The following is a 22,582-nucleotide window of genomic DNA, read 5'->3' on the forward strand; positions in this document are numbered from 1 at the left end:
GTGATGCTAAGTGAAATAAGCCATACAGAGAAAGACAGATACCATATGGTTTCACTCTTATGTGGATCCTGAGAAACATAACAGAAACCCATGGGGGAGGGGAAGGAAAGAAAAAAAAAAAAAAAAAAAAGAGGTTAGAGTGGGAGAGAGCCAAAGCATAAGAGACTGTTGAAAACTGAGAACGGGCTGAGGGTTGATGGGGGGTGGGAGGGAGGGCAGGGTGGGTGATGGGTATTGAGGAGGGCGCCTTTTGGGATGAGCACTGGGTGTTGTATGGAAACCAATTTGACAGTAAATTTCATATATTAAAAAAAAAAAAAAAAAAAAAAAAAAAAAGAAGTGAGTCCATGAAGACACTTGGTGTGGGGTGTTTTATTTTAGGGTCAGGGAGCTGATATCAATTATTTCATATAAACCAGGGGTGCAGAGCAGAGAAGTTACCTCTCATATCACAAACATAAGGAAATGACTTGTTATTGTATTGTTCTTAATGGAGATGTAATTGACATATAAATTAAGTTCAGGCATACAATATAATGATTTGATAGATGTATACGTTGTGGGATGATCACAATAGTCAACATTCATCACCACCTGTAGTTACAGAGTTTTTCTTATGATGAGACCTTTTAAGATTTACTCTCCTAGCAGCTTTGTAATGTGAAGTACACGGGGCACCTGGGTGGCTCAGTTGGTTAAGCGTCTGACTCTTGGTTTTGGCTCAGGTCATGATCTCACGGCTCATGAGTTCAGGCCCCACATCGGGCTCCTCGCTGACAGCATGGAGCCTGCTTGGGTTTCTCTCTCTCCCTCTCTCTCTCTCTGCCCCTCCTCTGCTCTCTCTGTCTCTCAAAAGAAACAAACTTAAAAAAATTTTTTTTAATGAAATGTAAAGTGCAGGATTATTAACTGCAGTCACCATGCTGTGCACCCAGGACTAACTTTATAACTGGAACTTTGTATGCTTTGACCCCCTTCACCCTTTTGCCCAACCCTCCCTCATGGCAATCACCTGTTTGTTCTCTGTATCTCTGAGTGTGGGTTCTTCTTTTTTCTTTTTTTAGATTCCACGTATTAGTGATATCATATGTTATTTGACTTTCTCAGACTTGTTCCATGTGTGTGTGTTTGTGTGTTTGTGTGTGTGTGTGTGTGTATGTATTTATCCCAATAATATATATACTTCATTATATACCACTGTGCAAACACACACACACACACACACACTTTTTTTTTTATCCATTCATCCATTGAGGGACACTTGGGGGCCATGAGTTGGCTATGATAAATAATGCTGCACTGAACCTGGTGTGCAGAGATCTTTTTGAGTTAGTGTTTTCATTTCCTTCAGATAAATACCTAGAAGTAGAATTGGTGTATCATATTGTAGTTCTGTTTTTTAATTTTGGAGGGGAGCCTTCATACTGTTTTCCACAGCGACTGCACCAATTTGCATTCCCACCAACAGTGCACGAGGGTTCCCTTCTCTCCACTTCCTCACCAACATGTTATTTTTCTGTCTTTTTGTGTGAGGTAATGTATTGTTTTTAAAAATCACTTTTCAGTGTGATTCATTTTTATATCCATTACATTTATAAACATAGTTTTCCTATTTGAATAGAATAAATAATTTCAAGGATTCACAGTATGTATTTCCAAGCATCATCATGCTAAATCCCACCTAGACAGAGAGGTGTATGATGTCAAAGTTGGAAGGTTAGAGAAACACTCTCATCCTGGAGAGGGGAAACTGAGGTTCACTGGCACACAGCTGGTCTCCAGCAAAATGCATGAGCCCCTCCTCCAGTGCCAGGGACCTTGACAGGCAGCAGACAAGCAATGGGAACGGAGGAGGTTCGGCAAGGCTGGCCTTGAATGTGGCCTCTGAGACCAGGAGGGCCATCCAACGTGAACATGGCCTTGAATTGAAGGAAGAACCCAGAAAACAAGGAAGACAGAGCAGAGGCTGGACAGAACAAGGTGTAGTCAAAAGCCCAGGGCACTATGTAGGAATCAGAAGGGGCACAGGACCCATAAAGGGGAGGAGCAGTGGCTACCTCATGTGTACAGGGTGCTCAGGTCAGACTCCAGGTCTAAGGACCGTTATGTAGTCCCATCTAATTCTCACCCCAGCCCTGTGGGGTTTTACAACAGAGGAAACAAAAACACAGAGAAGTAAGTAGCATGCTCAGGGGCTCACAGGCAGGGAGTAATTGAATCAGGTGACAAACCCAACACCTCATTTCTGGGGCTTTCGACCATTCTCTTGTGCTTCGAACAACAGAGGAGGCCTGTGGTCTCATCAGCACAAGGAAGCAGAGTGCCAAGGAAGGCACTTGAATGTGTCTGCACTTGCCATTAGAGCAGAAGCCTCCCCACCCCACACCGGGCTCTGCTGAGGCTGAAAAGGGAGGTCTGACCTGCTGGGAGAGAGGGATACGGAGGAATGGAATGATGGAAATACCCGGTCATCCCTCCCATCCTGCCCTCCTGAAGCAAGTGCTGGGGGTCTCTGTTTTGCAGGACTTTGCAAATATATGTGCCCATCAGACAGTTCTTCTACAACCTCATCCATCCAGACTACAGTGCTGTGACCGATGTGTATGTGCTCATGTTCCTGGCTGACACTGTTGACTTTGTCATCATCGTCTTTGGCTTCTGGGCCTTTGGGGTAGGTTGGGGGGTGAAGGCCACCACACTTCTAACGAGTAAGAGCGATGCTGTCCTGTGAAGTGCCACTTGTGCCTAAACCTGTTGTTTCCTTCCCAGAAACACTCAGCAGCAGCAGACATCACCTCTTCGCTGTCAGAGGACCAGGTCCCTGGGCCTTTTTTGGTGATGGTCCTAATTCAGTTTGGAACCATGGTCGTGGACCGAGCACTATACCTCAGGAAGACCGTCCTGGGAAAGGTCATTTTCCAGGTCATTCTTGTGTTTGGAATTCACTTCTGGATGTTCTTCATCTTGCCGGGTGTGACTGAGAGGTAAGGTGGAAGCCGGAGGCACGCTCCCACTTTAACGCAAATATGTTCCAGGAGGTTATCATGCCACACGCATCACCACAACAAAATCACCAGGTACAGGCAGAAGCACGGCCGAACAGCACCATGGGTTGGAAAAGTCAGAGATCTTCATCACTATCAAATTCAGTGTGGCTCAAAACGTGAACTGATTCCTCAAACACATTTTCATTGTGTGTTCATACGCATTCATAAAAATCGGGTTTTTCAGGGTGGGAGAAGTGATGACCTTGGCGATCTGAGAAAACCGGAGGCCTTCCATTGTGATTGTCTCTACCCCTTAGTAGACAGAGATGAACCAGAGATGGTCTTACAGGCACTGCTAAGAGAATGAGAGGCTCTCAGACTATGTCCTGTGAGAAAGTGGGACATAAAAAGAGCAGCCTAAAGTTCAATGGGGAAAGGGCCAGTGAGATCCTTGGAGGTGGCTGTCTGCTGCCTTTCCCTGTCTCCTTGAGCTCTAAGGTCCAGTCATATTGAGGGCGCCATGTCCTCCTACACCTCATGGGACCTTGTTCACTGCCCTTCTCTCCTGCCTCCAACCCATTTAGATTTCCCAGGTTGCTTCCACCAGAAACACTACTTGGGACCGAGTCGGTGCCAAACGCATGAACAAATGGATGCGCCAATGAATGAAAGAGAAACAAGGGAGACTGCTATAAATAGGAGATTATGGGAACAAAGGGTGAACAGAAGGGGACATGGAAGCACCCATACAATGTAATAGGAATGATCTTTTTAATGAACATATCATTAAAAGTCTTCATGTTTTACAAGAAGCTGATCTTTTTATCATACCTCAAGGGTCATTTGTGGCCAAGCCTTGTGAATAACATGGCAATCTGGCTGGCCAGTGCCATTTTCCGAAGAGTGACTAGAAAGTAATGAAAACTGCTCTCACTTTTATGTGGTTCATAACTTGACTCAAATGGCATTCTTAACGAGGAAATTCAACTCTCTCCTGACAATGCTTCAGCTACCTGTCTACTCTCACCTGGATGGTTAGGCTGTGACCTTTTGATTTTGGTGGCAATGCAAATATTGTAAAAGCAAAAATGGAGTTAGGATATTTCCCATGAGTCTGAAGTAAAACTAAGTAAATAAAGAATTGTTACCCAGAAAAATACCAACAGCCAAATAAGTCCTTCACACTATACTGCGTATGGGGAGAGTAAACATATCTCAGCTGATAAAAATAATTCAGATTAAGGCAAGCTTTTTGTTAAAATACTAGTATTTTGTTAAAATACTTTGTAAGGACATTGTGGATCTTATTTGTTAGTCTTTAAAGTGAAATAAATGCGCTTTTCTCTATGAATAATTCTATATACATATCAACTCAGAGAAGTAAACCACATTAAAAGCCATGGTAGTTAGATGATGAATGTTATTTCTGTGACATTTAAGAGCATCAGTGGGCATTCTCCACCAGCCTTCCTAGAAACTCTTAATTTCAGAGATGAAAGGGACCTTAAAAAGCTTTCTAGACCTGCTAACTTCACAGATGAAGATAGGTAAAACCCATACAGAAGAGTGGTGTCCCCAAAGTCACTCAGTTGGCTAGTGGTGAGACCAGATCCCAATCACAGACCTCTTGACCCTACTGTATGCTACACCCCACCTCCCATGGGGGGGTGCTCACTACCAAGCAGATTTCTTGAAATAATACAACCTACAATTCGTTGTGCAGTTGTGAAAAGGATTTGATTTTTCCATCCCCAGAACAGAGTTCCAGAGCATGGATGTTGCCGTGTCCTGATAGAAAAGTTCATAGAGACTGGTGTTTCCAGAAATAGGGCAATGGAGAAGCCATGGAGAATCCTTCAGCAGGATCAAATTACCAAAGAGTTGGGTTATTCCTGCTGGTATGAGTTTCCAATTGATGCTGTAACAAATTGCCACAAACTTAGGGCTTAAAACAGAATGAATTTATCATCTCATGCTGGACTAAAATCAAGGGGTAGGCAGGGCTGCATTCCTTTCTAAAGGCTCTAGGGGAGAATCCCTTTCCTCGCCTTTTCTAGCTTCTTGAGGTGCTAGCCTTCCTTGGCTCATGGCCCGGCCTCAGTCTTCAAAGCCAACATCAGTGAGTGGAGTCCTCTTCTCATTACTTCAGTCTTTCCCTTCCTCCACCATCATGGTTCCCTCTGACCGCAGCTGAGAAAGATTTCTTCCATTAAGAGCTCATTGATTAGATTCAGCCCACCTGGATAACCTAGGCGATCTCCCTACTTCAAGGTCCTTAATCTAATCTCAACTATAAAGCCTTCATTTTCTTTGAAAGTTAACAGGGGCACCTGGGTGGCTCAGTTGGTTAAGTGTCCTACTTCAGCTCAGGTCATCATCTCACAGTTGGTGAGCTTGAGCCCCACATTGGGCTCTGTGCTGACAGCTCAGAGCCTGGAGCCTGCCTCAGATTCTGTGTCTCCTTGTCTCTCTGCCCCTCCCCTACTCATGTTCTGTCTCTCAAAAATGAATCAATGTTAAATAAACAAAATTTTTTTTAAAAAAATGAAAGGTAGTATATTCACAGGTTCCGGGGATTAAGCAACAATACCTTGCAAACCGAATAGAGCTGGAATGTTTGTTATAATACCTGAATTAATGAAAACTTCAACTCGGTTTCTCATTTATTGAGTACCTGCTATGTCCAGGGCAGTAGACCAGGTGAAAAGGGGCATAACACTAACGTGAATAAAGCAGAGACCTATCCCCATCTGGGAAGGACCACATGATGGGATTCCAGAGATTGAGGCACTGTGCTAAATACTAACACTATGCCCATAGCTGCACACCTAAGACTAATATAATGTTATATTATATTAGTATAATTAGTATAATTATATTATATATATTATGTAATGTTATATATAAAATCTCCTATGCCCTTTGTAGACAGAGGCTTACCCTCACCTCTAGCTTCTGGTACATCCATTTTCTGTCCCTACAATTTTGCCTTTCTCAGAATGTCATTTAAATGGATCACACATCCTATGGCTTTTAAGGCTGGCTTTTTTCACTTGGCATAATATATTTGACATTCATCCATGTTGTTGCATGTATCAGTACTTAATTATTTTTTGTTGGTCAGTAGTATTCTATCATGTAAATGTACCAAAGAGTGTTTAAATATACAAAAGTTGAAGGACATTGGGGTTGTTTATAGTTCTTTGGCAATTACAAATAAAGCTGCTATAAATATTACCAAAAAGAAAAAAAAATGGCCACAGAGATCATTTCTGTCTCATTGGATCTCACTTTTGAGCCTCACCTAATGGTCATTCCTACTGCAATGGATTACCCTATCTTTATTTTTGGACATTTGATTCAAGATATATTAGGACTGGTGAGCCTTGAGTCTACATTGTCAGCATGTCAGTGACAATATAATTTCATGTCATTTCAAGCCATGCTGCCATCACTTGTTAACATCCCAGATTCATTTTTCCTCGTCCAGATATTGTTGCTAAAAATTTTACTCATTACTGTGCAAAAGAAAGCAGTCATTAATAGTTATGTTATCTAAATCCTTTTCAAAACAGGAAAAGAATAAGAGAAGGAACAGATTAGGAGTTGAAACTATACAGAAAAAAAAAATGATGGCTACCAGTTATAATATTCAGCATCAGGAAGCTCCAATATTTTAAATAATTCATCTGATAAGTGATGTTTTCTGTGCGTGGGCACGTGATTTATTTAGTCCACAAACTTTCAGTGGTTGCCTATAGTCCACAAAGTGCTGTGTGGCTGGTGCCATGGGGGACAGATTGGTGAGTAAGGCATACCTCCAGCTGCTAGTAATAAAGCATGGAGAGACCACCAAAAGAAAAAGTCCTTCACTGTGGGACAACCTTAATGTTCCTATTAGATTTAACAGGATTACTTACTGATTAACTTATTCCAAGTTGATTCACTTTAAGGTTGAAGGAAGGGAAATGCTCATTTATTTTTTCAAGTTTTTATTTAAATTCCAGTTAGTTAACATAACATACAGTGTAATATTAGTTTCAAATGTATGATTTAGTGATTTTGAAATTTACATACAACACCCGGTACTCATCACAACATGGGTTGGTCCTTTTATAAGGGATGGAAGACAACACAGTTTTATAACCTTTTTTTTTTTAATGTTTATTTATTTTTAAGAGAGACAGAGACAGGATGAGAGTGGGTTAGAGGCAGAGAGAGAGGGAGACACAGAATCCGAAGCAGGCTCCAGGCTCTGAGCTGTCAGCACAGAGCCCGATGTGGGGCTTGAACTCACAAGCTGTGAGATCATGACCAAAGCCGAAGTCGGACGCTCAACCAACTCAACCACCTAGGCGCCCCACAGTTTTGTAATTTTGATTATAATTTTGATAGATAACAATTTTTCCTCATGCAGTTTTCATATAAATTATTTGTAAAATCCAAGGACATTTCCCTGGAAAGCTGAAAGAATGTTCTTTCTTACTATTACACCAATAAAGACAGTCCCTAGAAAGGGAAAGGGAAGGAATAGTTGATATTGGCTCTCTGTAAAGTTCTGATATGTTTAAAAAATAACTTGTCAAGTGCTAGATCATGGTCAAGTGTATTTAACACATTAGGACCTGAAATACCAAAGCTGGTTTCTCTACAGGGGAAGACACTTCTAAGAACTACTTTTAAGATTTCCAGTTGTTGAGATCCACGTAGAGGTCCCTAGGTCCCTGAGATACATAGGCCAGTGCATCCACGGCTGGTTCTTAGATCTGGTCAACTAAATAGTATTTTCAGTTAAAAAAAAATAACACATGTCTTCTTCTAATGTCAGAATTAAAAGTTAAGACGACAAATCTGAAACATAAATTAAAGAGGAATAAAGAGGAAGCTTTAAGTGTTGCTCTTAACTTGAAACCCAGGGAAGATGGTACAGAAGTCTTGGCAAAAGGGACTAGCATTTCGACTGCTGAAGATGTCATTGGAGAAAAGAATGTTAGATCATGGAATCATAGATTTTCAGAGCTAGGGAAAGTCTTCAAATGAAGACAGACGTCTTGAGCATGATGGCTTGAGGAACAAACGCAATAGGTTATAAACACAACTGGAACCAAGGGTGTTGAAACTTTGTTAATCCACGACCTGCCTTTATAGATGGATAGCAAAAAAGGGGGGGATTCATTCCTCAGGATACCTCCTCCTACACCTTCCAAATGACAGGTCCTTTGAAGTAAAAAAAAAAAAATACATCTTTTTGATGAACTTTAATTTGGATCACGGTAGCAGTATCTTTCACATTGTGAGAAAATGTTCATTAGTAAATTCGCTTAAAAAGAAATTAGTTTATTCATGGCCTAAACAACTGAATTATGCACTAACACACTGGAGGCACCATTTGTAGAATTTTTTTTAATTATTAGACTTTCTTACCCTACTGTTTGCCTTCGAAGTGATCTACTACTAGGTGCAGAGAATTCCTTACAATTGACTGAACTGGCTCTACCTGCCAGAGGGGCAATTCGACTTTTTTTTTTTTTTTTTGAATCCTAAACTGGTATGCTCTTATACCAGAAGAATATTCCATTATTTCACTTTTATGTTTTTGCGCTTTAGGAAATTCAGCCAGAACCTGGTCGCTCAGCTTTGGTACTTTGTGAAATGTGTTTACTTTGGGTTGTCTGCCTACCAAATCCGTTGCGGCTACCCAACGCGAGTCCTTGGAAACTTCCTCACCAAGAGCTACAATTATGTCAACCTCTTCTTGTTTCAAGGGTAAGGAAGGACACTCTGTGTTGTCACAGTCACTCACAGAGGGGAGGCTGGCAATAGAAAGGCACTTGTTTCCTTGGGAAGAAACAGGAAGGTGAAAAAAGGCTGATGTGGCAATTTAGATCATCACAGAACTCTTACGACTTTTGGCAAAAGACAGATACATACGCCTCTTGAAATAGCCTTTCTAGGTGTAGTTGCCACACACCTGGTCAGCATAGTGTTCTAGAATTAGCCACATGGGTTAATTTTCTATTACTGGATCCTGCATAATTACTGAGCTAACATTTCAGGATGAAAACCAGGGATACACGATCCTTAGGTATTAATGTATTTCTGGGCACAATGGAACAGAAATTCGGCATTTGTACTATTTGAAGATCCCCATGGAATTTTGCGTATACAATGAGTTCCTCCGTTGAAGAGGGCCATCTATTCCACCTAACGTCAACCTGAATGCCACATGACTTGCTTGTCCCTGGTAGTAAGTTAGCTACTAGACAAGGCCTATCGGCTCTTCCGTGTAAGAATTTCGTTGGTAGTATCTCCTCTCTGTTCCAATGAAGATCATACCACAGCCCGGAAGGTGAGGCTGCTCATGGCACCGCTGGCTCCTTGGTTGTACCAGACCTGGCGACAGGTGACTTAGTCACAGAAGAGGTGTTGAGTGTGCTCGGTCAGTCACTTAGTGGTGTTCTCTGTGTATGGCCTGATATTTCTTCAATGGGCTGGATTAGTGTTCACTTGGCAGAGCTGAGTGGCTTAGGGGAGAATTTCCGAGTATAACCCAAGCTGCTCTGAAGAGCCTAGGGTGAACCTAGGTCTCCAGCTGGGAGAAGCTCTGTGTTAGTCAAGAAACAGGGAATAGTTCCTAGGCCAGAGAGGAGCCCACGCCAACCCATTCCCAAATATGAGAACGTAAGGCCAGAATCTTATTAACCTGAGGCAGCTACTCAGTCCACCGTCTACTAAGTCTACTGTGTGCCCCCAACCCCATGTCCTGCTCCCTCTGACATCTCTCATCTCCCCTCAGCTTTCACGTATCAGGTGTACAACTTTTCCTAGCTCATTCAACAACAAAACCCCAGTACTCAATAATCCCGCGACCGACAGATTCTCATAACATAAACACATACACGTTTTAAAATGTAAAATGATGGGTCTTTTTGCAGAAGATATTACCTTAAATGTAGAAAGTCCTAAAGAATCAACCTAAACACAGTTGTAAGTAATCAATGAATTCATCGTAAAGTTGCAGGACATAAAACCAACATGCAGAAATCAATGGTGTTTCCATACGCTAAAAACAAAACATCAGAAAAAAAAATAAAGAAAACTATCCCATTCATAATAGCACCAAAAACAATGAAATACTTAGAAATAAATTTAACCGAAGAAATGAAAAGATCTGGGCAATGAAAACCACAAGACTTTGATGAGAGACAGGGGAGAGGACACCTTCAAACTTATTTAAAAGGCAATCCTAATTTGTTAAGACCATCAGCAAAAAGAAAAAATAGAAAAAAGAATGGAAAATACTAATTCATACATTGACTTAAGATGAGAAGCAGTTGTATTCCAAGTTAATTTTACCATAAGGGTCACCTTGAGAATTTTTCCCAAGTCATAGGGGCTAAAACGATAAGGAACTACATGAGCTCCCGGGGTTGGGAGGATGACAGGGGCCACCCCACAACTGCCTCTCTAGCAAGATGTGGTTTCTGGCAGGTTCCGCCTCGTTCCCTTTCTGACTGAGCTGAGGGCTGTGATGGACTGGGTGTGGACAGACACGACCTTGAGCCTCTCCAGCTGGATCTGTGTGGAGGACATCTACGCTCACATATTCATCCTGAAGTGTTGGCGGGAGTCTGAAAAAGTAAGCCAATAAAAATGCCTTACCCCTTTTCGTTTCCCTTCCATCCAGGCTGGGTATAAGATTCATGTGAATCTCTGCAAGCTTTGTGGCCAAATACATGGAGGCAGGGGGCAAAGATGGTGAGGACCTGTGACTGTCCCATTGGTTTCCACCCCAGTGGACTTGGGAATTTTGGACTCACTGCTGCCTTAGTCAGCAATGGCATCCAGATGTGTTCTTCTTTGGCCAGCCTATATTGTAGTTATTTTTAAAAGAAGAAATGATATATTGCTCTGTGACCCCATAATTCTTAAATGGCTCATTTGGGAGCAGAAGGGAATGTGGTAGGATGGAGAAAAGTGGGGTCAGGTGGCTTGGACTCAGGCTCACCCTCTGATTCACTCTTTGATGAGCGACGGGACAATATAACTTCCTTGTGCAAAGGAAATCGAAGTGCAAATATTTGCTTATTCTGTTAAGTTGAATATTAAAGTTTGAATACGGTTACAATTACTGTTATTTATTGGATTTTTTGCAAAAGCTTAACGTCGGAAACAGGAGTCATAACAGCAATGGAAATGCTCAACAAGCATTGGCTGAGGTGGTAGAAAGTATCCCGTTTTTTCCTCTCTTCTTGATAATACCCTCCTTGAAAAAGTTCCCTCCAGTGTATATAATTTCTAGTATGTTCTGCTGCTGCTTCTTGGAGTTCCAGTTTCATAATCATGGGTCCCACTGACCTGCGGCTCCTGTATTTGTGGGGTTTGTGAGAGTAAAGGAGACAGGGCTGGCAGTAAACTTAAAATCTGCTAGCTTGTCCTCATTTGTAAGGAGCAGAGAAGCTGATAAAATGACAGAATATGGCAGATATTCTACCAAAGGGACTTTGAAGGTAACAGTCATGGCGATAAAGCATCCAGAAATCGTGACCAATGAAGAAAAGCGGGAAGAACCAAGCATTGTTCTGTCGGAAGTAGAAAAACAAATGGAAGGAAGCAAAGATAATAGCTGCTTTTAACTACTTGAAATAGTGGGAAATAGGGGGAAAGTTTGAATTTGTCTGGAAGATGCAAGATAACAGAGTTGAGACAGGTTGGCAAAAGCTCTAGTAAGCTTCAGTGGCATCTGACGAACTTCCTAACAGTCGAAGCTACCCCATCACAGACTGGCTGCCTCAGGAGGTGGCCGCTGCCCAGAGGTGTCCACATACACACCGTCACACAGAGGAGAACTTACATCCCGAAACCTCTGTGCTGGGAAGCGTAGGTCCTAGATCTATTCATTCAGCAGTTTATCATATCAGTTGTCTATTGCTGCTTATCAAACTACATCAAACTTAGTGGTTTAAAAATAACCACCGTTTTGGGGGCACTTGGGTGGCTCAGTTGGTTGAGCCTCTGACTTCGGCTCAGGTCATGTGGGTTCAAGCCCCACATTGGGCTCCCTGCTGTCAGCACAGAGCCCACTTCAGGTCCTCTGTCCCCTGCTCTCTCTGCTCCTCCCCTGCTCGTGCTCTGTCTCTCAAAGTAAATAAACTTTAAAAAATCACAACCATTTTCTTTGCTCACAATTCTGCGGGCCAGCAGTTTGGGCTGCATGTCGCTGGACAGACTTGCCCAGGGTCATCCTGTGGCTGCTGTTCCAGAGGGAGCAGGCACAGGCCAGAGAAAGGCCCGAGAGAGAAGCTGTTCAAGAGACAGGCAAGTGGAGAAGGTAATTTCGGAATAGAGAGGATCTGAACCTCTGTAGATGGTAAGGAAACGAACAGTAGAAAAAAAGAAAAAGAGAAATTCTTAGCATCGAAGCCAAAGGATAAAGGTCTGGGTGGGGGCCTCGGGAAGCGTGGGACCAGAGGCGTGGGTGAATAAGTTAGTAGTGGCAAAGAGGAGTGGCCATCCTACGGGAAGCTGGGGAAAGATGTGGTGAGCCGACTGCACACCACATAGCCTGGCTTCCGCATGAAGTAGACGAACTTATCTGTTGACAGCAGGAGGGAAGGACGGCATCCTAAAACCCAGAGCCTGTCCACTGAGCACTGGAGACCGTGAGATACTACTTCCTCTGGATGAATGGGAGGGGAGTCCTCAGGTGGGGGTTTCTGAATCAGAGCTCGCGTTACTGTCCCACATCGACACAGGGCCACCTTTCATGGGAGCAGCTGTGTCTGCCCCATTTGTTAGCTCTTACAAGCTTTTCACTGCCTTTGAGCCAACAGGTGACAACCATCTTTTTTTTTTCAAGTTTTTTTTTTTAATGTTTATTCATTTTTAAGAGAGAGAAAGAGCCAGAGCGTGAGCGGGGGAGGGGCAGAGAGAGAGAGAGAGAGAGAGAGACAGAATCTGAAGCAGGCTCCAGGCTCCGAGCTGTCAGCACAGAGCCCGACGCAGGGCTCGAACCCACAAACCGTGAGATCGTGACCTGAGCTGAAGTCAGATGCTTAACTGACTGAGCCACCCAGGTGCCCCGACAACCTTCTTAATACTATAGTGAGGAAGTCACAGCCATTGCCTGTCATCCTTGTGAAGGACAGGGTTTGCTGTGCCCTAGAACACAAAGCATTCCTCCCCACAAAGTGTTTACGATTATTGTTGTCATTTTATCTTCAAGAAATAAAAAGCCTCATTTCAGTGTATCACCTTTGGTGATACATGCATCACCTCTACTTCAATATATACTTCTATCTTATGCTCAGTCGCTGGCTATTTCAGAATAAGAGCCTTTTAAATCACACGTAGTACAATTTGCTAAGAAACTTAGGTGTGTGGCAGGTCAGTGTCAGGGGAGTCCAAGCGAATCTGGCACACGTTTTTACTCCGTCCCATCAGAGACAGAAACGTTACCAGTGACTGTCTCTTGTCCAGTATAAAGCAGAAGAGTAAGCTGCTTTTAAAAGTAAATTTTCATGGGGCACCTGGGTGGCTCATTCGGTTAAGTGTCCGACTTCGGCTCAGGTCATGATCTGGCGGTTTGTGAGTTCGGGCCCCGTGTCGGGCTCTGTGCCGACGGCTCGGAGCCTGCAGCCTGCTTCAAATTCTGTGTCTCCCTCTCTCTCTTCCCCTCCCCTGCTCGTACTCTGTCTCTCAAAAGTAAATAAATGTTAAAAGAAAAAATTTAAGTAACTTTTCTTGGGGATTCTTCCAAGTCGAATGTGCTGTGCTCCAGGGCCTTTATGAACACACCTTATGAAGCCAGAACAGTTTCCTAAAAGGCAGAGTGTTGGCACAGGAGCACACACAAATGCAGGCCACTGGGTCCCAGTCCTCGTTTCCAATGATTTCCAGGCAGCCACGTCCCAAAACACTTTAGGAAGCTGATTGGAAATGTAGCCTGGAAGGTTATGCAGACTGGGAGACCCAGAAGAGCATTGACTTACCCAGGAAAGGGGTGACAGGCAGTGCAGGACAGGAAGGGGACAGTCCGTTTGAAAGGTGAAGGGGGAAGTAGCCTCAGAGTTAGGGAGAGGTCCAAAGGTCCTGGCCGTGTCCTGCCCCGGGGCTGAGCAGGAGAAGGGGGAGAACGGAGGGGGAGGTTCTGGGGATTTTAGCAGTGAGCCTCAAAGGGTGGCCTCCAGGAGAGGAACGGATATGGCACCACTACAGTCAGAAGAGACCCAGGCTGTTCTTAGCAGAGAAAAGTCTTGAACCAACAAAACACTTCGCCACCTTATGCCTGAGCGCTCCTGCGTGAGGATGAGAGGCCGCTTGTCTAAACTTGCCTCCCGGAGAAAAAGATGAAAAAGCAAGCCTGTGTGTGTGTGAATATATATCTGAAATTCTCCAATACTGCAGTTTTTCTTCCGCAATAGAAAATTGTAATCAGTGGCCTCAAATTCCAGCGCAAAGATACCGAAATACAGTGCTGGATCTGAACATCATGCCCTAACTCGGAGCACAGCCACTGAGAGGCACTATCTCCTGAGCACAGAATCCATAATGCTGCCCATACTGGCTCCCGTGCCCCCCCGTCCAGCCCCCACCCTATACTTCCAGGCCTGACTTCAGCAATCACGGACGGCCAGGGCCCATAGAGCCATTGTAGCAGTGCTGGCTCTCAGACCTCTGTCCTTGTTTGTCACTTGTCACATGAGCTCAGCGCCTGCAGGCAGAATGTGGATGAGTTTTCCTTACCTCACCTCTAGCGAAATGAATGGCTGCCTCCTGAGGGATTGTGCCCCCCAGGATAAATCTCACAGCCAGGCTGGGGAGTGGGGGTAACCCCCATATTGTGTGTGCAGCCCAGCTTCAGGGGGTGACCCTGGAAGGCAAAAAGGTCATGGAGAAGCAACATTTAAGCCAGGATTACACGTGCATACCTGAAGCCCTTTTGATTCCGGACAGCAAAGCTGGCTCCTGGTGCCTTGCTTAGGAGCAGTGCTTGGTGGGTCCCTAACAAAGCTGATGGAAGTGATCCCATCCCTACCAAACGCACTGCTTTTGTAGGAGAGAGCAGGTCCCTCACGTGACGCACACTTCTGCCACCACCCCCAGTTCCTGCTGTTCGGCACAGCCCCCGCTGAGGACCCGCGTGGAGTCCTGGCGGCCGAGAGAGAGGGCTCTTCTGATCGTATAGATCTTATTGCAGGGCTTGAACCACACTGCCTTCTGACAACGTGTGTCATGAATGAAGTGAGAAACTTTTTTCCACCCACCAAGAGCAGGTGGTTGATAGGCACAGCTTTGGAATATTCAGGAATTTGCAGTAAAATGTCTTTCTCCCACATGATCCCTTGAAAGCAGAGGCTTTGTTCAGCGGTATTTGATCCATCGGTCCATAGGTTCATCACCAGCCAAAACCAACACAGTTTTAAGGAGAAAGTCCCTCGGGTCCCATTGGTCCCTCGTGGCACCACCGTGGGGACGTGTTGGGTGCTCATTAGAGCTTCACATCACTACTTAATTTCATAGAGTGACCTGAGCGAACTGAGCAGAATCAGGACTCAGTCGGGTCCCGCGGCAAGAGCGCGCACCCCTCCTCCCCGACCCAGACCCCGCCTGCTTCTCGGGGCCAGAAGCCTGAGCCCGGTGTGACCCCTCTGTTGCAGAGATACCCGCAGCCCCGGGGGCAGAAGAAGAAGAAAGTGGTGAAGTATGGCATGGGAGGCATGATCATCGTTCTGCTCATCTGCATTGTCTGGTTTCCCCTTCTCTTCATGTCCTTGATCAAATCTGTGGCGGGGGTCATCAACCAGCCCCTGGACGTCTCGGTCACAATCACCCTGGGAGGGTACCAGGTAACCGCTGTGCACCTCCCCCAGGGCTCACTCACCTGCCGGCGCCTTTCCCAATAAACAGCCACAGGATGTGGAGTTAGCTTTGGTGCTCCACATTCCTCCCTACATTTCGGCTGGTCAGCAAATACGTGATGTATGAGATAAGTAAAGCACCGAAGACAGTGAAAGAATCGTTTTGTTCTGGTTGGGTAATCACTTCAAAAAGAGAGCTCTGAGGCCAGCTGCCCTCGGGTGCCCGGGGGGGCGATAACGTGGCGGAAATATTGTTCTTTTAACCCAGGACGCAGAGACGGGCCTTGGAGGGCTAACGGCACCTTGTTTCTTTGTTTTCCAGCCTATTTTCACAATGAGTGCACAGCAAAGCCAGTTGAAAGTTATGGATCAGCCCAAGTTTAATAAATTTATGAAAGCTTTTTCTAGGGACACTGTAAGTAAATGCATGTAGTAGATCTCTGTGAAGACCTTTCTAGACGAAAGGTGAGCTTACTGCTTGTCATTTTGTTCACTCCTCTGTCGTGGCCTGTGGTGGTGGCAGGGACTTGTCAGGGGTTACCAGGGGTTCGCAGCGCATTTCTGGCCACTGGCCCCTTCGATACTCTGAGCCATTATGTCCGTATCGTTGGATATGTGTTAATAAACATAATTGTAATTCGGGACATTTTAATGTAAGCTTAACAGATGTAGGTCCTCTTTCATATTTTTAATTTTTTTTTTAATTGTAGTAGATACTGACCCCTTTGATGGGTAGGTCTAATCTGAGAATCTATGTTAAGGGAGTCATTCAAAACGTTGGAAAAGCTCTATGAAGGCCCTTGCTTGTGCTGGCATTCTCTGCATTAGTAAAAGCTGGAAGCCACTGAGGGCTTCATAACTAGGGACCGGTTAAATAAGGTATGGCAAATGTATCAAGTGAATTTGATAGGCACTGGCTTCCCTAGGGCGGTCGGCGTGGGAGAAGGGGACCACCGCTTTGCATTTTACTTACGTGCTATGTCGTCTGAATATTTTCCGAGCAGCGTCTTTCATAATACAAAATAGTCATTGTAGAGACTCTGCATGGCGTGAACATTTCTCAAGATAAAACCTAAGTGAAAAAGGACACACATTCCTATTTTTTAAATTAAAACAAATGAAATCTACATTTCCTACCATATATCACAGCGGTGATGCCCTGGTGGTAAAGTTGTGGCTCATGTGTTCTCTTCCCTACATTACAAACTTTTAATCACATGATAAATCGAGCTTTCAGAATTAAAATTTGCCTTACAAATAATACTTTGTATTTAAAGAAAATGATCAGGCACACAGATGCTTATCTCCTTTATAAAATTATCAGCCTCTAATGCACACTGCCAAAACTAATCTTGAGGGATGTGCAGCTGTGAGACGGGACCAGGATATTGTGGGTGGATTAAATTTGACTGGGTGGTGAGAGGGAACACCCCAATAGTTGATACATTTCCTTCTTAATGGGGAGGAAAATGACACCAAGTCATTTGTCTTTTCTTTATTGATGAGTTGGGATGATCCCATAGCTGTATCGGTGCGGCAACATCACCAAGATTGCTCCACGGCACTCGGGCTGCCCATCCCTGTGGGGAGGGGAACAGAATAGTGCGATAGAGCATGAAGACCGTGCACTGTAAAAATTGCCTTTCCTTACTAAGAATTCCCCTTCATGTAGCCAGTTACAAAGAAGAGTAATCACTGTATTTGTACATCACCACAGGGGGCACATGGGTGGCTCAGTCGGTTGGGCCTCTGACTTCGGCTCAGGTTATGATCTCAAGGTTGGTGGGTTCGAGCCCCACGTCAGGCTCTGTGCTGACATCTCGGAGCCTGGAGCCTGCTTCAGATTCTGTCTCCCTCTCTCTCTGCCCCTCCCCTGCTCACGCTGTGTCTCTCTCTCAAAAATAAACATTTTTTTTTTTAATTTTATTTGTACATCACCATATACATGATCTATTTATGCATGTGTATTTGTGCGCATACAGGGTGCTATGCAATTTCTGGAAAATTATGAAAAAGAAGACATAACTGTAGCAGAACTGGAAGGAAACTCAAATTCTTTGTGGACCATCAGCCCTCCCAGTAAGCAGAAAATGATAAGCGAACTCATGGACCCCAATAGTAGCTTCTCTGTTGTTTTTTCATGGAGTATTCAGAGGTAGTTACTGTATTTCCATGCATAATTTCCCCTTTCCCCCCAATCTAAACTCGGGGTGGGGGTGGGTGGATAGAAGTAAAGAAAAAGTCGATGGATGTGGTTTATAGCTGACATTACACTTTGGGAACATTCATTCGATGCTACAGCTAACATCTGCGTTTACTAAATAACAGTTTGCCTAGGATCTGACAAAAATAAGAACTTCTTAGTTTTCCTTTTTTCTACTCCAGTTTTTAAAGAGAGGCTGGCAGTGAGTTTTGTGAATGAGAGAGAGAGAGAGGTAAAGCAAAAAGAAAAAGTGTCATGACTTATAAAACGAAATGGTCTGGATGATTGTAAGATTTCCCTGATCTAAGATTTGGTCTGAGCAATCAAGAATTGGCAGTCTCGGGAACCCGAATTCTCACTCGAATCCCTCCAACGTAGGGAGGTCCTGTCAGATCTTTTCTCTAAGCAGGAGATGTGAGAGCAGCCTGGGAGTCCCAAGATGGGGAGAGCTGAGAGAGATTCCTTCTCACCTAACCTGGGCCCATGGCCAGCACGTGGCCACTACTGCACTTGTTGATCTGTGTTAAGTTTGTATTTAAATTCAGTTAGTTGGAGCAAATCGAATTCAACAGCATATAAAAAGAATTATTCACCATGATCAAGTGGGATTCATTCCTGGGATGCAGGGCTGGTTCAACATTCGCAAATCAATCAACGTGATACATCACATTAACAAAAAAAAAGAGAAGAACCATATGATCCTGTCAATCGATGCAGAAAAGGCCTTTGACAAAATCCAGCACCCCTTCTTAATAAAAACCCTTGAGAAAGTCGGGATAGAAGGAACATACTTAAAGATCATAAAGGCCATTTATGAAAAGCCCACAGCTAACATCATCCTCAACGGGGAAAAACTGAGAGCTTTTTCCCTGAGATCAGGAACACGACAGGGATGCCCACTGTCACCGCTGTTGTTCAATATAGTGCTGGAAGTTCTAGCATCAGCAATCAGACAACAAAAGGAAATCAAAGGCATCAAAATTGGCAAAGATGAAGTCAAGCTTTCGCTTTTTGCAGATGACATGATATTATACATGGAAAATCCGATAGACTCCACCAAAAGTCTGCTAGAACTGATACATGAATTCAGCAAAGTTGCAGGATACAAAATCAATGTGCAGAAATCAGTTGCATTCTTATACACTAACAATGAAGCAACAGAAAGACAAATGAAGAAACTGATCCCATTCACAATTGCACCAAGAAGCATAAAATACCTAGGAATAAATCTAACCAAAGATGTAAAAGATCTGTATGCTGAAAACTATAGAAAGCTTATGCAGGTAATTGAAGAAGATATAAAGAAATGGAAAGACATTCCATGCTCATGGATTGGAAGAATAAATATTGTCAAAATGTCAATACTACCCAAAGCTATCTACACATTCAATGCAATCCCAATCAAAATTGCACCAGCATTCTTCTCGAAACTAGAACAAGCAATCCTAAAATTCATATGGAACCACAAAAGGCCCCGAATAGCCAAAGTAATTTTGAAGAAGAAGACCAAAGCAGGAGGCATCACAATCCCAGACTTTAGCCTCTACTACAAAGCTGTCATCATCAAGACAGCATGGTATTGGCATAAAAACAGACACATAGACCAATGGAATAGAATAGAAACCCCAGAACTAGACCCACAAACGTATGGCCAACTCATCTTTGACAAAGCAGGAAAGAACATCCAATGGAAAAAAGACAGTCTCTTTAACAAATGGTGCTGGGAGAACTGGACAGCAACATGCAGAAGGTTGAAACTAGACCACTTTCTCACACCATTCACAAAAATAAACTCAAAATGGATAAAGGACCTGAATGTGAGACAGGAAACCATCAAAACCTTAGAGGAGAAAGCAGGAAAAGACCTCTCTGACCTCAGCCGTAGCAATCTCTTACTCGGCACATCCCCAAAGGCAAGGGAATTAAAAGCAAAAGTGAATTACTGGGACCTTATGAAGATAAAAAGCTTCTGCACAGCAAAGGAAACAACCAACAAAACTAAAAGGCAGCCAACGGAATGGGAAAAGATATTTGCAAATGACACATCGGACAAAGGGCTAGTATCCAAAATCTATAAAGAACTCACCAAACTCCACACCCGAAAAACAAATAATCCAGTGAAGAAATGGGCAGAAAACATGAATAGACACTTCTCTAAAGAAGACATCCGGATGGCCAACAGGTACATGAAAAGATGCTCAACGTCGCTCCTTATCAGGGAAATACAAATCAAAACCACACTCAGATACCACCTCACGCCAGTCAGAGTGGCCAAAATGAAGAAATCAGGAGACTATAGATGCTGGAGAGGATGTGGAGAAACAGGAACCCTCTTGCACTGTTGGTGGGAATGCAAATTGGTGCAGCCGCTCTGGAAAGCAGGGTGGAGGTTCCTCAGAAAATTAAAAATAGACCTACCCTATGACCCAGCAATAGCACTGCTAGGAATTTATCCAAGGGATACAGGAGTACTGATGCATAGGGGCACCTGTACCCCAATGTTTATAGCGGCACTCTCAACAATAGCCAAATTATGGAAAGAGCCTAAATGTCCATCAACTGATGAATGGATAAAGAAATTGTGGTTTATATACACAATGGAATACTACGTGGCAATGAGAAAAAATGAAATATGGCCTTTTGTAGCAACATGGATGGAACTGGAGAGTGTGATGCTAAGTGAAATAAGCCATACAGAGAAAGACAGATACCATATGGTTTCACTCTTATGTGGATCCTGAGAAACATAACAGAAACCCATGGGGGAGGGGAAGGAAAGAAAAAAAAAAAAAAAAAAAAGAGGTTAGAGTGGGAGAGAGCCAAAGCATAAGAGACTGTTAAAAACTGAGAACAAACTGAGGGTTGATGGGGGGTGGGAGGGAGGGCAGGGTGGGTGATGGGTATTGAGGAGGGCACCTTTTGGGATGAGCACTGGGTGTTGTATGGAAACCAATTTGACAGTAAATTTCATATATTAAAAAATTTAAAAAATAAATAAATAAAAAATAAATAAATAAATAAATAAATTCAGTTAGTTGGGGCGCCTGGGTGGCTCAGTCGGTTAAGCGTCAGACTTTGGCTCAGTTCATGATCTCGCGGTCCGTGAGTTCGAGCCCCGCGTCGGGCTCTGGGCTGACAGCTCAGAGCCTGGAGCCTGTTTCAGATTCTGTGTCTCCCTCTCTCTCTGACCCTCCCCCATTCATGCTCTGTCTCTCTCTGTCTCAAAAATAAATAAACGTTAAAAAAATTTTTTTTTAAAATAAATAAATAAATAAATTCAGTTAGTTAACGCGCAGCGTAATATTAGTTTCAGCTGTACAGCATAGGGATTCTTCACTTCCATCCAACACCCGGTGCACCTCACAAGGGCCCTCCTTAATCCCCATCACCTATTTCACCCATCCCCCCACCCACCTCCCCTCTGGTAACCGTCGGTTTGTTCTCTGTGGTTAAGAGTCCCTTTCCCGGTTTGCCCCTCTCTTTTTTTCTCCTTTGCTCACTTGTTTTGTTTCTTAAATCCTGCACATGAGCGAAATCATATGGTATTTTTCTTTCTCTGACAGACTTATTTTGCTTAACATAATACTCTCTAGCTCCATCCGTGTCTGTGCAAATGACAAGATTTCATTCCTTTTCACCGCTGAGTAATATTCCACACACACACACCCCCCCCCCCCACATCTTCCTTATCCATTCATGAGCGTGTCTTAAGAAAAGTTCTTGCATTCAGAAGCCCAATGTGCTAGTGAAGCAATCGGGGAACCTCAACACAATACACTAGTTGGTTGGCTTAGTGTCTGTTTGTTTGTATTTGTCATAGTCTTGTGATCCAGGATTCTATGCCAGCAGTCAAGTGATAGGTTCATCGGGTTCATGGTTCCTGGCTTCTAGGATAAAATTAAGAAAGAATTATGATAGGTACAGAAGAAGGCTTCTCCAATCTAAAGTGAATTTACAAAGAAACAGTAAAGAAATATCTGAAAGGGGGCTGTTCAGAATTGAAAGAACTCTTTCTTTCATCTTATTTTCTCCTTTAGAACATCCCAAATTCCTCACATGAAATTCTGTACTGCCAAAATTCACTTTCTAGCCTTTTCGTTGAAGAGCTACCAAAATAATAATAATAATAATAAATAATAACAACATTAAAGATCAACTCTTGATGGAACATTCTTTTAAAAGCATGGATTCTATTGGTCACCATGGAGACTAACCTCACTAGATCAATAAAAAAAAGTGTTTCAGAAACTCATTATCAGAGCATCAAGACGGTTTCTCTTCTAGTCAACAGACTCTGCCCTCTCACCTGCCATCTGTTTTAAAGGTGTTTGTGGCCTCCCCGGGCTTTACTAACTTGGTTGTCTAAGAAGCTGGACGTAAAGGTGAGGTGGACAGAAAAGGTTGGGGGTGACAGTTGTGGATCCAAGGAAGACTTGGTGAGATTAATAAAATGAAGAGTCAAGTGAATTTTTGAACGTCTCTTCTAGACTTCCAAGTAATCACTGACATTGAGCCTTTTTATTTCTCTTCAC

The 22,582-nt window shown here is 43.5% G+C and overlaps 1 protein-coding gene across 2 annotated transcripts in view; it reads left to right on the plus strand.

Moving 5' to 3' along the window:
- The window catches only part of LOC122232486 (piezo-type mechanosensitive ion channel component 2-like), a 36,177-nt gene that overhangs the window by 13,503 nt on the left and 92 nt on the right, over positions 1 to 22,582 (plus strand). Inside the window, exons 6-12 of one of the 2 annotated variants that reach the window (XM_042961850.1) lie at positions 2,524 to 2,671; positions 2,770 to 2,984; positions 8,595 to 8,753; positions 10,479 to 10,626; positions 15,647 to 15,835; positions 16,170 to 16,262; positions 17,830 to 17,926. In XM_042961850.1, coding sequence (XP_042817784.1) covers positions 2,524 to 2,671; positions 2,770 to 2,984; positions 8,595 to 8,753; positions 10,479 to 10,626; positions 15,647 to 15,835; positions 16,170 to 16,262; positions 17,830 to 17,926 — 1,049 coding nt within the window. Of the gene's footprint in view, positions 1 to 2,523; positions 2,672 to 2,769; positions 2,985 to 8,594; positions 8,754 to 10,478; positions 10,627 to 15,646; positions 15,836 to 16,169; positions 16,263 to 17,829; positions 18,170 to 22,582 lie in introns of those variants that run through there. The other variant, XM_042961849.1, reaches the window with a different exon arrangement.

The sequence above is a fragment of the Panthera tigris genome, chromosome D3 (genome assembly GCF_018350195.1).
Source record: "Panthera tigris isolate Pti1 chromosome D3, P.tigris_Pti1_mat1.1, whole genome shotgun sequence".
NCBI classification, from domain to species: domain Eukaryota; kingdom Metazoa; phylum Chordata; class Mammalia; order Carnivora; family Felidae; genus Panthera; species Panthera tigris.